General features: G+C 41.8%; 1 protein-coding gene across 2 annotated transcripts in view; it reads left to right on the top strand.

Annotated features, from left to right (window-relative positions):
- Positions 1-12,452, top strand: part of A1cf (APOBEC1 complementation factor) — a 79,519-nt gene extending 67,067 nt beyond the window's left edge. Inside the window, exons 9-12 of one of the 2 annotated variants that reach the window (XM_041661150.1) lie at positions 775-956; positions 4,064-4,200; positions 4,904-5,055; positions 7,482-12,452. In XM_041661150.1, coding sequence (XP_041517084.1) covers positions 775-956; positions 4,064-4,200; positions 4,904-5,055; positions 7,482-7,633 — 623 coding nt within the window. In that variant the 3' untranslated portion in view covers positions 7,634-12,452. Of the gene's footprint in view, positions 1-750; positions 957-4,063; positions 4,201-4,903; positions 5,056-7,481 lie in introns of both variants that reach the window. The other variant, XM_041661149.1, reaches the window with a different exon arrangement.
- Positions 12,453-16,745: the final 4,293 nt, after the last annotated feature.

The following is a 16,745-nucleotide window of genomic DNA, read 5'->3' as shown; positions in this document are numbered from 1 at the left end:
TATATCTTCCATGTTATCAACCAGTTGTGATGTAGAAGAAAGCAAACTTCATTCCAAGGGAAAAATAATACATAGCATTTACAAATATGTAATCAATGAATAATATTTATGGGTGAAGAGTAATCAACCTAATGGTTCATATTCCTTTGTGTCACCAATAGGAAATCAATGTAGCAATGTGGCAAAACAAAAATCAAAAGGAATCTGTGTATGAAACTCAACGGAAATCTAAGCCCCACATTGACAACGCATAATAGAGAGTGGTAAACTTAAAAAAGAAAAATAAATGCTTTCTAAATGTTTTTCTGATGACTCATTGGGGATGTGCCAATGAAATTCATTCTGGCTTCCTGGCAGTGTGGCAGTCACTGTGATAGTCCCTACGCCAGTCTAACTGTAATTCAAGTGGTCATATTATATTGGGACATTTTAATAACTTTATACTAAACCTTAGTGATCAAAAAAATATTAGCAAAAAGGTAATTAAAGTGCCGTTCTCTCTGGCAAAATTTGAAATGACTTGTGTTCTTATCGATCCCCTGGAATGAACTGATGTCTTCCTAAGGAGCTTTCTCCTTCCCTGATGTTGGCCCTTACCTGAAGTTGAGTTTCATTTCACCAGAGTCTGCGGTTATCTGTCCATCCTCAGGGCAGTAATCAATGTGACTTGGGCTAACTTTTCCATTACAGTAAGATTCAGGGTGATTTTCTGGTGGTTTGATTCGGTTTAATGCCTTCTTACATTCCTAGAAATTTACATGAATGTCCCTGTAGGGGCCGCGGGAGTGAGAGGACTGGGCGGCCGTGGGTATTTGGCATACACAGGCCTGGGCCGCGGATACCAGGTCAAAGCAGACAAGCGAGAAGCCAAACTCTATGACCTTCTGCCTGGGATGGAACTCACCCCGATGAATCCTGTCTCTCTAAAACCACAAGGGATTAAACTTGCTCCTCAGGTAGGTAATATTACTGCAGAGGTGGTTAAGTTGGCCCCGGACCCATTGTTTGAATGGTTGGCATTGATGCTTAATTGGGCTACTGTTCTGTGACCATCAGCTTAACAGATTCAGGAGAGCGGCTGAGGCTGGCTGCCATTCTGGCACTAAAAGGCCCTTCATTGCACTTAATCACAATCCAGCAAAAATATAAAACAAACAAAAAAAATGGAAAAAGAAAGTCAACCATAATCTTAAGTGAAAATAACATGGAATAAGACCTTTGCTCAGAATAAATGCTTATGAAGCAGGTTGGTCAAGAACAGAAGAGAAGTGGAGTCATAGCTAGGAGCATTTTGTTGACTGTTTAGGACATGTATGTATGGTATTAAAAGAACAACAACAATAGACATGACAACATGGATGGAGAAAGCCTCCTGGACTTCAACCCCCACAAAGAACTATAGGCAACTGAGTAAAGCTGGAAGCAGGAAAGGCAACCTTTCCCAGGGAGGAAAATGCCAATTGGTTGTGTGGTGTCAAGGAGTCAGCACTAAAAACATCCATACAAGTAACATCATACAGACAGAAGAGGTTATTTCAGAATATATATGTATACATACACATACTACATATACATACACAATAATAATTAATAAAGGAGGCCATGAATTTCAAGAAGAGTAGGGAAGGGCATGCAGAAGGCTTTGGAGGGAGGAAAAGGAAGGGAGAAATGTCATTATATTATAATCTCAAAAAATTAAAGGGACACAGAGAGAGAGAGAGAGAGAGAGAGAGAGAGAGAGAGAGCATTCCAGCATGGAATCTAGGTAAAAGATTAACTATAAAAATGCCATCCGTCATGTAAAGTCTTCTAGAATGCTTTTTATTGGGCAATGTCATGATGGTAAGTGTTGTTTGCTTTCATTTAATACTCTGCCTGTCCATGTTTCTGTGTAGCTGTGAGTTTTTGTTACTAGTGGGCACTGAAAGTTATAAGGTCATTCCAATAGGAAAACTAAAGACCATTTTGAAAATGAGAACCAAACAGACTCAGTCCCTGGTAAGCCCAGGTTATCCCATGCGTGGGTACCCCGTGTTGCTCCCTCTGAAGCCACTTGGCTGTGGACTTTGGGGGAAGCTTCCTTGCCCTCAGGAGGAAGGCAGAAATATAGCTTTGTTTTTCTTTCTTATACCTTTAAGTAATGCTTCTTCAAACTCTAAGCAAGCATTAAAAAAAGAAGAAGAAGAAGAAGAAAAATGTCTATTGCAGTGGTAAACAAGAACCATTTGTTTAAAAAAAATAACATTTATTGGGCTTCTCTAAGGTGCCATGTGTGCGAGACACTAGAGATGCAAAAATGAATCTAACAAAATCCTTGCAATCATAAATCATATGGCAACCCAGTGAGAAAATACTGACCCATCAAGATATAATTACAGAGAAACCAGGTACTGTGGTGAAAAAGTCATTCTGAGCAAAACTCTGCTTTTCCATTAAATGCGGGAAGAAGTCAGCCATAGTGAAAGGTATCTACCTAATCTGTCTCTGAATTTTTACGACCATAGTGGAAAAATCGAAACCATGCCACCCCAGTCACCTTGGCTAGAGACCAACCCCCATGGCAGAGGTAGGAATCTCCAACCAGTAGACAGGGTTCCAAACTGCCCTGCCCAGCCAGCAGCTGCAGAGGCCACACCCCTCAGCGTGTTTGCTCAACTGGCATAAATGGGCAGACAGCTGATCTATTAGTAAAAGCTGACAATTGCTCGGGAACCTCAGAGCATGCTCTATAAACAACAGAAGGTGACACCAAGGGCTTTTTAATAAAGAAAAATAAGCGTAATCTTTAAATTAATAAACTGGAAAACGTCGTGAGAGACAGCAGCTGGGTTAAACGTGAGAACCCTGAGCTAAGAAGCTCTGTCCGGAGAGCCGGGAGGCATTGTTGAGTTGCACTGCTCTTGTCTCCGCTTCGAGCCTGTTCCACACACATACTGAATCTGTGTGTGAAGGGCGGGTCAGGACCTCAGCAGCACCAAAACCGGCGTTAGAGTAAAAAAACCATGAATGTTTTGAGAAAAGATTCTGTTTGGGGTGCTTAAAATGGTAAAAAATAAACATGCAGATAGATAGCAAAACCAGATTGTCCGGGGCTGGAGAGATGGCTCAGCGTTTAAGAGCACTGGCTGCTCTTCCAGAGGAACCAGGTTCAATTCCCAGCACCCACGTGGAAGCTCACAACTGTCTGTAACTCCAAGGTCTAACATCCTCACACAGACATACATGTAGACAAAACACCAACGCATGTCATAAACAGCTAAAAGCGGCACATTGCCAAGTAAGTTTTTAAAAATCACCACACATAAATACCTAGTAGGGTTTATTAATAAATCCTAAATCCTGAGCCAAGGGCTGGAAAGATGGTTCAGTGGTTAAGAACACTTGCTGCTCTTACAGAAGACACAGGTCGGGTTTCCTGACACCCACATAGTGGCTCACTATCTGTAGCTCCAGTTCCAGATATGCTGACCCCTGTAGGCACCACGCAGATGCTGCACATATACACAGTCAAAACACTCACATACACAAAGTCCAAATATATGAAACAAGGCAAGAAAATGACATTTTTGAAACTTTTCAAAATCAAAATGATTTTTTTCAAAAATGTGAAGTTAAAAAGCCTACGACAAATGACACATGGCCAAGAAACCTTCTCTGGCTAATTTCCCTCAGCCACTCTGAACAAGGGCTGTGGGGGGCAGGAATATGCAGATCTGCCCTCACAGTGTATTGCACCAATTTCCTAAACCCGGAATAAACAAAATAAATAAAAATAGAACAAAAAATATGAAGAATTATTAAGTTCATAGTGCGTGAGTGCATGTGTGATGTGTGTGATGGGAGTGAATGGTGTGAAAATGATTTTATGAACTATAATAGACATTTACAGCTTAAATGGAGTTCGGATCGAGTTCCACTTAAATTTTATGAGTTGTTAAGCTACATGGCATTTTCTCTTTTCTATTAGTAAAAACTGAAGGTCAGAACTTGGAACCTAAATGCCAGAGAAGCAATGCAAATGCGACATTTGGGAGAGAAATCATTTCTTTTTCTACTCTTGTAGATACTAGAAGACATCTGTCAGAAAAATAACTGGGGACAGCCAGTGTACCAACTGCATTCTGCCATTGGACAAGACCAAAGACAATTATTCCTATACAAAGTAACTATCCCAGCACTGGCCAGCCAGAATCCTGCAATGTGCGTACTCTCCCCCAGCTCCTAGCAATAGAGATTCTAGAATGAGATTAGCCTGTGTGTTCTGTGTATTTGATCATCGCTCCAGTGGCAGTCTCAAGTCTGCTACCTACTCCTTCGTAATTAAATAAGGCAGAGAGATGCCCAGCAGGGATGTATGCCCTAGCTGTTAGATGGCTTCTAAAAACCCCAAAGTTTCATATAGCACAAGGACTCTAGGATAACTGACTAAGGGAACCGGGGCTGGTTAGAGGTCAGAGGGGAATAAAGGACTATATATAACAGGTTCCTTCTGCAGCGTTCAGGTCGACACAAGTGACCCTCAAGACGTTGCCACTTACTGCATAACCTTCTGACCTACCTTTTAATTTTATATCAAAGATATGATCTGTTAGTAGATATCACCTTCTGGATTTTACCTCCAGACTACATGTATATATTTTAGGAATGACGCATACCTAAGAAGTGTCATATAGTAAAACTTACGCATGTTCCCCAGAAATGCCATACCAAATTGCTAGATCAATTCACAAATAGTCCCATGCATGTGTATATGTAGAATTTTTATTTTTGCAGCAAACAGAATGGAGAAACCCTATAGAATCCCACCATGAATCCTCTTTAAAAGCTAAAACTGCCTTTGGTTTTTCATCTGACTGGGTGCCTAAGTTTCTGAATAATTCACGTGACCGGCTGTGTTTTCCAGCCACCCGTTCACACCTCCGAAGCTAAGTGCCTACGTGGATGAAGCAAAGACGTATGCCGCAGAGCACACGCTACAGACCTTAGGCATCCCCACAGAAGGAGGGGACGCCGCGACTACAGCAGCCACAGCCGCATCCGCCACTGTGTTCCCAGGTACTGGGGGCCCGGATCATTTGTGCCAGACATTACAGGCTGCAGAGTGTCTGGATCCCTTCTTTGTAGGAGCCTCAACTTCAATAGTTCTGACTTGCACCTTGTGCCGACGGGAAAGCTACCGGGAACTGAATCAGATTAGCCTAAGCCGGCTCCCATCTGCCTCTGTGTTAAGTGGCTGTGTGACCTTGAATGAGTCAACACCCAAGTGTGGTGCAGATTGTTTGTTGGGTTTTTTTTCTCCTAGTAAGAGATTTTGGTATTATTATTAGCAGATATTTAACTGAGCGCTTGCTAAGAGCTGGGTACTCATCGAAGCACTCAGCAAGCTTGATATTTCCCCAGGGACCCCTACGGTACTTTGCAGCCTTATGAGAATGTAATCCCCTCATATTACAGATATAGAAGCCTAAAACTGGGGAGGTTAAACAACTTGGCCACTATTGGTTAACCTTTGGTTGGCTCCTACTTTTTATGTTTTATTTGTGTCTGTATGACTGTGTGTCCATGCCAATTTGTGCATATACGTGTAATATAAATATATGTTTGTTTGCAAGTGCGTATGTGGAGGCCAGAGGTCAGGGTCAGCTGCTTTCCTCTATTAAATTTCACCTCTTTTGTTCTTTTAAGATTTATGTGTATGTGTGTGTACACATGTGTGTGTTTGTGTGTGTGTGTACATACGTGTGTGTGTGTGTGTGTGTGTGTGTGTGTGTGTGTGTGCATGCAGGTTCCTGAAGAGGCCAAAAGTGTTAGATCCACTGAAGCTGGAGTTGCAAGTGGTTGGGCACCCAGCATGAGTGCTGCAAATCAAAGTCCAACCACTGTGTGAACAATATGTGGTCAGTCACAGAGCCTTCTCTCCAGCCCCACTACCTCATCTCTTCATCTCTTGAGACAGTGTTACCAGATAAGTTGAGGTTCCCATTAAGGGTTCTTAGTCTGTTTAATGTAAGAATTTAGAAATGAAAGCTTGAGGACAGGTACATTAGAGGTTAAGATCAGATAGATAGATAGATAGATAGATAGATAGATAGATAGACAAATAGACAGGTAGACAGACAGACAGATGATAGATATACAGATAGGTAGATAGACAGACAGACAGATAGACAGATAACAGGCAAGCTGGCTATAAATCTCGGCAGCTTCCAGAAAGGAAATGGGGGAAAAGTCCAGAGTGCCAGGGAAAGCAGGCTTAGCTTTTCATCCAAAAACAGGAAGAAAAGGTGTCTTTCTGTTGGTAAAGTGAGATAGCTTTTCCAGTTCTCCACGAGTCCAAGGCTAACCCCATTAGTTACTGAACTTTTCAAACTGTTCTTGCAACATTACAACAATGGTTTGTGCCAATTTCAAAGACTTTTTATAGTGTGGTTCATGTTACTTTTCTAAAGCAAACCAAAAGTGTAATTCTCAGGGTTCTTGTGATGAGGGGTCTTTTAAGCATTTGTAATAGATAAAAATAAGCCAGTTCACAGTGTTTAACAAAAAAAAATCTTTTTAAAAAATTACTTGTGTTGTGGTGATAATTAAGCCACTGTAAAAGTAATGTAGTATCTCCTCTACTGGAATACCCGGTCTCTAGTTATTCATATTGTGTGAAGGAAGTTTTTGTTATTTATTTATTTTATTTATTTATTAATTTATTTTGAAACAGGGTCTCTCTCTCTAGCCCTGGTTGTCCAGGAACTCTCTATGTAGACCAGACTGCCTCAAACTCACAGAGATCCTCCTGCAATTGTTCTGGGCATGTTGGGATTAAAGGCATGAACCACCATGCCCTGATATTTTTAATATTTTACGTGTGAGTTTTTAGGCCAAGAGAGGTTTCAACAGAACCAGACCCAAGGAATCTACCATTAATATGCCCTGCCAGCTCCTCAACAGCCTGCGTCACATATGCATTTCTGTAGACACTTCCCTGGGAAAGTTCTGTATTGCTAGTCAGCAACATAGGGTACCTTTCTGTTCACTGGACCATCTCTCTGAGGTCTCTATTTGCTGAGGTGAAGTAAGCCTGACACAGGGAAGTTGATTCTCCCTGGAGAACGCCATCTTCAATCTTCAGATTGTATTCCAGCTAGGTGGTGTTTGTCTTTAATCCCAGCACTCAAGAGGCAGAGGCAGGTGGATCTCTATGAGTTTCAGACCAGCCTGGTCCAAGTGTGAGTTCCAGGATAGCTAGCAAGGGCTATAAAAAAGACCCTGTGTCAAAAAAACCTATAAAAGCAAAACCAAACCAAACAAACCAAACAACCCCACCATTGCTATTCTTCACAACTGCACCCTCTCAGAGTACATTTTCATCATACATATCTTTTGTTTTAAGCAAATGCCAATTTTCCATATTGCTGAAAGACACAACGTTCCAGAAAAGGAGGAAAATCTGAATTCCTCTCATAAATTCTCTCTGCCTCCTCCTCCAGGCTATGCTGTCCCCGGTGCCACTGCCCCTGTGTCTGCAGCTCAACTCAAGCAAGCAGTAACACTTGGACAAGACTTAGCGGCATATACAGCCTATGAGGTCTACCCTACTTTTGCAGTGACTACCCGAGGAGACGCGTATGGAGCCTTCTGAAGATTTCTTTCCTCTAAGAATAAGACTCCCAGAATGTTCGGTAGATGATACGAACCTCGAACCAGATCCCCTTGTGGTCATAAGTCATAACTTCCCCAAAGCAATGCCTTTCCTGAGACGACATGACTTACTGTATTACTCATGAAATGTGAATCTTATTCCTCAACAAAATCAAATCTAAGGAGCCTTTTGCTTAAAAGAAATATGAAGAGCCACTACCAGCAAAAGTTATTCTTCCAAAGATCCTGAGTGTCTCAGGAAGGTGATAAAAACCCTAACAAATTAGTGTAAGCTCTCTTAGTACCAGGAACTGGGGCCCAGGATGAGCTAGGCAGTCAGCAGCAAGGCGCAGACAGGAAAACTCGTGTCTCAGTCACTGGCTCAGAGCTGAAGCCGCACTCACGAAATCAAGAGACCATAGGAAAGCAGGAGGCTTTGTAAGAGGTATTCACCATCGCCTACGGGGTAAGCCCAGTCCTAAGCTCATGAAAACTGAAATGGTATAGATTTCATTATCACTTTTGGTCTAGAAATTCTCTCCCTTCAATATGTCAAAGATCAGCATCTTCCTATACCTGCAGCCTCCAGGACTTCCTAGAAATCAATATGGTGTGTTTCAGATATGCTTGAGACAATCTAAGCCCTGTATTTATTCAACACCATAAACCACTCTTTTGCTTCAAAATCCCTGTCCTGCCCAAGGCTGCTCGAACCATAGAAGCTATGCCAACACCAAGAACTATAGTGAAAAACGACTTTTTCTCATCTGGAAATCCTTACATGTCCATACTGTTTTCTGTGATCCCAGACTCATTTTGCTAAACTCAAACACTGGTAAAGTAAATCAGATCTACGTAATACACTATGATATTTTCATAATCAGAAACTGGCCAAAAAGTCCTTTCAAAGACAAAAGGGAACTTGGTTTGCTTTCCTCACTCTGTAGCCCAGGCTGACCTCAAATTTGTGAGCCTCCTTTCTCTCCCATCCCTGTGCTGAGAGAGTTGATGCACAACACCACACCCAGCTCCAGACAGTTATGTTAACTTGAGGTTAACGTTGAATTCTCTACCTAGTTCATATTAAATCCACCAAGCAACAGTGTCCTTCCATTCTTTTGATCTTCTTTCAATATGTGCAGAACAGCTGGGGAAGAAAGGAGAGAGAGCATGCAAGTGCTTAAGCTTGGGAGTGGGCGGAGCTTGTCTCTTAAAGGGACCTTTGCACCTGCATATAGTCAGGGAACTGGTTGCCATATGCTGAGGGGTGATTGTGCCAGGTTCCCAAAGAGCACCAGGATACTTACAATGGTTGCTAAGAGACCATCCTTTCAGAGTTTAGTAAAAGTGCTATTTGCCAAAATGTTCCTGAATATTCAGAACATCTGACAGTGATGTGATGGGGGTGATAGAGTCAGAGATGGAGAGTAAAAGGATGTGAGGCGTTGGTACAGAATATATATGTTCAAAACAGAAAGTCAAAATCCAGTACTGAATCCAAACACTACTCCCATTTCATTAGCGATTTAGGGGACATAGCACTAGAATTTCCATTTTAAAAAAAATGGCTCACATGAAAGTCTGTGGAACTCAAGGGTAAGCCAACACAAAGGTGCAGAAAATATTGTCAACTCCTTAATGGAATTCTGGAATCTAAAATCAAGACAGATTCCATTCAGAGCCAAGGCAATGTCAATCATGGTTGAATGTCTCAGAACCTTCAGGTTCTAGGAATTCCAGCAGGGCATCTAAAGCCAAGACCCGCCCGCTGAAACTCTGGAAGGCTCTGGATTTTCTGGTTTATACTTTCTTCCTCGGATCATTGTGTCACTGAGCATAGGGACACCTGAATTTGGTGGCACATCCAAAATACCTGAAGGGTCACATGTCAATTAGGTGAGAGTGTCATGGGTTCAGGCCTGACCTCTGCCTCCCTGGGGCTCATCTGTGTACTATGGAGCAGACAGATGGAATGACTTTTGGGGTGGGTGGCTATTACTTTGTTATAGCAACATATAGAGAATATTTTAAATTCCATTAGGATATATTTATAGAAAGCGTCCATGTATTGCTACCCTGATAGGCCAAGTTTGGGTGTAATGAGCTTGGATCAAGAGAGAAAATGGATTGTCGTTTTGGGTGGAGGTGTTGTTATTGGACTTTAGTTGTTTTATGTTATTGTTGTTGTTGTTGTTTTCCTTTTCTTTCTTTTTTTTTAAACAGTTTTAGGACAGACTCTATTCATGCAGCTCAGGCTAACCTCAAACACTTCAGTCTCCTGGCTTTGGCTGGCACCACAGGCTTGCACTACCACACCTGTCTCAAAGATAAGCTTGGAAAAGATCAAGTATCAAACCAAAGGCTAGTTTTGCATATCATTTATACTTTAGGTTAGTAAATAAGCAATAACACTGCCTGCCTTTCTGACTTCTAATCCATTTTCCTGGTTCATCCCTGTATACTTCTTAGTTCTTCGTAGAAAAAAACCTTCAAATCAGCAGGGCAACCAAATAAAACAGGCAAAAGACCCTGAACTAAATCATTTTGAAAAAATCTAACAAATTAGCGTTTGGTTTTTAAAAGTCTGGCAAGTAATAGGGTGTTGATAAAATCTGCTGGATGTTACTTGGAATAGAGTAAATGGAACCAGGTGAAACGGAGCCTCTCTTTGCCCCCTGTCAACTGCTCTCCATTCTGTTTTTCCATCCCACACCCTCAGTAAATCAAGAGGAGCAACAGCTACTGCAGTAAACAGAAACTGTCCTAGAGGACTTAAGGTGTGTCCTGAAGTCTACACAAGATACTGCCAAACAGACTTCTCAAAATGTGGCTGGCAAACTACCTCATCTAAGAAAACAGTAACATCGAAAAATATCCAAAAAGGAGGGTCATAAGTTGCTACATAATATAAAGGTTTTTATTTTTTTTTCAGTCACATAGAACAGCAAAATGCTTTATCTATAGTTTTCCGTTTGTATTAATTTTCAAGACATCCTGCTGTTCAGAGGGCAGGCACAGCTTGGATTAACCAGCTCAGTGGCTAACTGGTGCAGGACCACAGTGATCTAAAGGAATGAATGCATCACCTCTCTGGCCAGTTGTCTGAGAGCCACCCTCCCTCTATGGATCCCTCTCACCCGCTTGTTTCTGAGCCCCATTTTCCTCTCCCTCTCCCCGGACTGTGGACCTGAGTCCCACCTTCAAATGGCAGAACCGGCACACCTAGGCCAGGCTGGACATGGGGACAAGATAAAAGATGGCTCTTGGGAATGTTTTCTTACCCTGCCAAGATTCACAGGGTGCCAGAAGAGTCTCAGAGCTTTTGTTGATTCCTTCTTTCCCTCAATTAAGCTAATTATACCTCAAACTAGAGAGTTTCCTGTGTAAATGTTTTCATCTTCCTTTTCCCCTCTGCTTCAGGAATGTTCCCGAACACAATTTGCTTTGCATCCAACTTCAACTCATCCTGTTGCTTTTCAGCTTCCTCTCCAAACTCTTCCCCTTTTCCTATACAAGGCTTCATGACTTTGTAATGGAAAATAGCATCAACTGGTTATGTTCGTGAAACTCTTGTCCTCTGTCTATTGCCTTTACCAATGCTGAGAATTTTACGAGCTGTGCTGGCTGACTCACCTGTTCATTCATGACAGATGTGATCTCTATTTGCTGTGCTCTTTGTTTGCTATGCACCCACCCCTCCTCCAGAAACAATGAATGCAAACACGCAAGTTTCTGCTCCTCTCTGCAGTGGGCAAACAATTGGGGGCCCATTGTGCAGTTTTCAAAATTGAACATGACTGGATAAGTTAGTAGTTTCTGCCACTTGATCAGAATCCCCAAAATAAGCCAGTTCTACCCTGAACCCTTACGCTTCCAGCAGTCCCACCCAATCTGAGCAATTGATTGCTTTTTTTTTTAAGTCAAATGAGTTTTCAAGTATTTCTCCCCAGAAAAGTATCAAAAACTATACAAAAGTAGACAACAAAGGTTTAGCTCCTGGAAAACTTTTAAGTATGGCTGTGAGGGATGTACAAAGTGATCGACAGTGCCCATCAATTGGCACCAGGCTTCATTACTTGAAAGCATTTTGGACATTAAGTATTTTTATTTTCTAAGTTATTAGTGTTCTAAAATTCAAATATCTATTTAACAAGCCACATCTTCATGTTTTGCATTAAATGATTTGCAACACAGTCTTTGTACCTTTCGCAAATACACAATTTTATTTTGAAACTTGTTATTTTAATTCCTAGGAGATATTTGGGAGCTCAAACTGCAAATATGTCTATTTAAATCAATCATCATTATCTTGGTTTAAATATTTAATCACTGGTAATTTTAGTGCATTCCCTTGTAGAAATCTCTTTTTTAAATGGAGTTTCATGGCTGCAATATAGTCAGATATTATCTTCTCTTATCTTTTAGTGAAAAGGAAGCTAAGAGCAAACTGTACCTCCATTTTTCAGGTGTTAACAATCCCCTGCTTCTTTTCATTTTATTGTTATTTATATGGATTTATCTAGAGTACCAAAAGAAAGATAAATTTTAAAAAACAGTATTAAAGAGTATGCATAAAGCACTTATTTTTGTACTTTGAGTACAATGTTTTATAGAGCTAAATGATATAACTAGTATGGTAAAATTATATCATTCTCCTATTTGGAAAATGATCATTGCTTTGGAAAATACAAATATACTGGTCACCTTAGAATCATAAATCAATGAAAATGAGAAATGATGCAATTTCATGGAATTTCAGAATGGTGATATGGCTTTAATTGAATTTTTCAGTAACATAATAAAGTTTTAATAATTATCAACCTGGGTTGCTAACGTTTTTCTTCCCTGAAAACGAAAGGTTTTTTTTTTTCTCAGTAAGCATGCAATTGGTACAGAATCACATGTACACTTGCTTAGTTCTCAGCCTCCATGTTTATGTCAGTTCTTCAGAGTGCATCCTCCAGGAGTGTATGCCATTTTCCAGTCAACCAAGAAAGTGAAAGAAATACCCAGAAACTAAAAAGAGAGAGAAAGAGCCTTCAGACAGGTTAGTGTGTACTGAAGTCAACATTAGCCTGGGGGTATCTGCTAATCCTAAGTGAAAGGAAAATTTCATCAGTAAACTGTCCCCTGAGAACAAATCCTGTTTGTTGATCCCCGAGTTAAAAATGGTTCCAATTTATAAAAGACTTAGTGAGGAATGTTTCTTTCCTCCTCTTCTTTCAGGGTCGAACCAAGGATATTTTCAGCTTCTAGCCAAGGACAAGAATGGAACCATGTCTCTTGGGGGTCCTGCTCTAAACTGCTTGACCAGTTTCTATTTCCTGTTCTCTACACTATCTGGCCTACAAGTCTGCCAACCCTGTGTTAAGATAAGAACATGTATTTTGGTTTCTTTTACGTATAGCATCCCACTTATAGGCACTAAATTCTGGACTAGTTAGGACTAGGCATGGCTGGCCGTGAAAGGAAGTTCAACTAGCAATGGCATGGGGAGCTTGCTCGGGACTCTCATTAATGATCCAGCCCCTTCCATGGTCACCATTAATACAATTCAGTGAGATACCCAAAGCATAAGTAAATATAGGGATAATTTATTACAGAATAAAGTGAACTACTCATAGGGATGGGAGTGAGCAACAGCCAGAGAGACCTTTGTCCCAGTTCATATTTTGAGTGGGTTTTAATATAATTTCAGAAGTCTCTGAAGCAGACTGGCTTTCCAAGTGATCAACAAGTTTATTCGGATTAATTCTCAAGGACAGGAAGAGTGGTGTGAATTGTTCTGTACCAAAGCCTTCTGCTAAGCCGTAATAAAACAGAGCTTTAGGTGTTTATCTATCAGTGACCCTCAGGAGAATTCAGAATGACATGTCTTTATCCAAGGACAGAGAAAAGCACTCATATTCCATTTTTTTAAAAAAAATGCTTATTTTTAATTATGTGTATAAGGGGATGGGGGGCGCATGCACCTGAGTGACCTTGGACACAAAAAAAAAACAATGTCAGATCCCCGGAAACTAGTGGTTGTGAAAGCTGCCCCATGCGGACACTAGGAACTAAGTGACCCCAAGAACTCCACAGCTCCTAGTGGCTGAGCCAGGCACCTCTCTAGCCCCATCATTGACAGTAATCACAGTCCTACTGTTTCATTCTTACTTTTGTGAGCTGCTGACTATGAAGAGACCCATCCTCAGAGACCTCCCAGCCCTCTGGATACCTAACAGCGCTCACTAAGCCCCAGAAAGACAGGAGGCAAATGATGCTGGGCTCACATAGCATGTAAACATGGTTCCTTCTTGTTACTTAACTTCGTGGTTTCAAGACCATGGTCTAGGATTTATATTCCAAATAGGAGAATGAAAGAGGTACAAAGAGGAGGGAAAGCCAGCTCCCAGCATCCTGGTAGGGAGAGTTATTGGAAGCTGCTATGTGGAGCTGAGGTCTGGGCTGAATTGGTCAGAACTTTAGCATGTGGTCACTCCCTGCCACAAGAGCGAATTGGAAATGCAATCTTCAGGTGGCAGTAATAATCACGTTACTAAGACTAGAAGACGAATACTGAGGGGAAACTGCCTTCTGCCACAAAGACACCACAAGAAGTTCTTGAAAATCAAAGCAAGTGGTACCCGTGATAACGTCAGGCAGGGGACTGGACAGGTGGACAGAAACTTGTGGCTCCCGATCCTGCTTTCATCAGTGTAGAGGAAACTGCTACTCTGGGAGATTCTTAAAGTATTGTCACTTACTGAACAAGTGACCGCAGCAGGGAGGACGGCAGTGAGCCCTGCCCCACTGGCACTCGTAAGAGCACAAAAGCTCCTATTGAGAATAGCCTGGACCCGGCAGCTTAACTTCAATGGTAAAATGTGGCGAAAGTAACCATGTGTCACTTCCAAGCTTGGCTTATAGAGGGTCATAATGTCCATCTTTGCTAGCACTTCTTGCTTGCTCCCTGTAGGAAAGAAAGCCGCATGTTATAGTTATACAGAGGAAGGTATCACATGGCAGGGAGCTAATAGAAGTCTGAAGCCAAGAACCCGGAAAGCTGAGTCCCTCCAGCAACCACATAAGAGAGGTTGGGCACAGCGTGCTTCGCTGAGCCCTGAAAGCACTGTAGGCCTGGTTAAAGCGCCAAGTGCAGCCCCTGAGTCCCTGAAGCAGAGGTTGGAGCAAGCTGTGCCTGGCTCTTGCCTCATAGAAAATGAAATTACAAATGTCATTAGAAGTTGCATTTTTGCCGGGCGGTGGTGGTGCATGCCTTTAATCCCAGCACTCGGGAGGCAGAGACAGGTGGATCTCTGTGAGTTCGAGGCCAGCCTGGTCTACAAGAGCTAGTTCCAGGACAGGCTCCAAAGCCACAGAGAAACCCTGTCTCAAAAAAAAAAAGTTGCATTTTCTGGAATTTTTGCTATGAGCCATTACACTGGTACAACCAACACACATTTCTAAATTGACAATGAATTCAGATGGGTTTGTCACCTGAGAGTCACAGCAACAGGTAAGTAATACAGCAGGGGAAACTTGCCGCCGACTCAAATGTACCATTCATCTGAGCATCCTGCAAGCCGCTTCCAAACCTCTGAGAAACCAACTCAGTTTTCCAATGCATAAAGAGCTGCTGCAGATGTTCGTGGGAGGACACCGCCTGCCTCCAGGAAGATGAAAACCAAGGGAATAGTTACAGCTGATGAAGTGGGCGCTCAGATAAAAGGGATGCATGAAGAAAAGAGAAAAGGGGTGCCGACGAAGGGAGAGAGAAGGGGAGTTGGGGAAAGAGAGACCAAGAGGATTGAAGGAAGGGCAGGGCTGTAGAAAGAGAGGAAAGAAAGAGAAGGAAGAACTGACAAAAACAGAGAGAAGACAGGGGACCAGTGAAAACAATCAAGAGCTCTGAGCACTTCACAGAAGGAACCATTCTAGGTCCAGGAAAAGTTTTGCCAAAGGAGAATAAACTCTTCCAAAAGAAGATGTATAAGGATATACAAGACTCAGTGAAAAGTGGGGCTGCAGAGCCAAGAGTCCAGGATTTCTTGCTCAGATGTGTCATTGACTGGCTGTCCTTAACACCTGCCTGGGACTTTGAGAAACCATGACAGGAAATAACTACCCAAACATGGATGACAATCATCAATACTGTTTTAGCCCCCTAAAGTCAACATATTATCTTCACAATGCCTACTTCCTTGATCTTCTCAATTTCCATCTCCCTTGTATTCCCTAACAAGAAACACAATGATGGAATACAGCAGGCATAGCCATGGGGAACCTGCTGGCAGCCAGACAGTCCCCTTCCCAACCCTTTGGCAGACGCTGAAACTGACCTCAGTTGATCCCTGCTGATCTTCGCAATAACCTCGAAATCCTTCATATCTCAGGTCTTCCTTCGCACAGTCGCTAGGAACTGATCCGCACACTGCCTAAAAATGATACAATAAGTTTTTACTTTCTAGGTTTGGGAGACAACAGTCAGAAAAGTGTTTATTGTATAAGGAGGGCCTGACTTTGATGCCCTGAACCCACAAAACATACCAGATGGGATTTGCGTTTGTGATCCTGACACTGAAGAGGCAGAAGTCGATGGAACCCCGGGGATTGCTGCTCAGTTAGCCTAGCTGACTTAGCAAGTTCCAGGCCAGTGAGAGAGCCCGTCTCTCCATAAACAAATAAAATACAATCAAATCAACTTTTTTTAATTGAAGAAGACGGATACTGTTAAAAGAATGACACCCAAAACTTGTCCTCTGGGACAAGCATATTTCCCTCCATGCTTTCCCACAATGCTTTGCCTTCACTATGAATTACTCTTTCTTTTATTTCTGCCTTCCATTCCTGTCCAAGCCTTGACATTGCAACATGCCTTTGTCGTTTACACAATATCAGATAACACACAGTTGAATCTTTCAGACACACACATATACACCCTGCTTTTGTCTTTACTGTATTCCCCCCACAAAAAAAAAACTTGTTATTATTAGCAAAACTACTTACAGCTTAATTTTTAAAAATAAAACCTTTCTGCACCCAATAATCAAAGTGTCAGTCTCTTTAACTGAATACAGATGTCTTTGCTCATGTGACCGGCCAAACACTTTAGGTAATAACTTGTTTCT

Source organism: Microtus oregoni, unplaced genomic scaffold (assembly GCF_018167655.1).
Source record: "Microtus oregoni isolate MIOR12 unplaced genomic scaffold, Mior012 000012F_ref0000307, whole genome shotgun sequence".
Classification (NCBI taxonomy): Eukaryota; Metazoa; Chordata; class Mammalia; order Rodentia; family Cricetidae; genus Microtus; species Microtus oregoni.
Note: the sequence above shows the minus strand (reverse complement) of the source record. Positions and strands in the feature narration are given on the sequence as shown.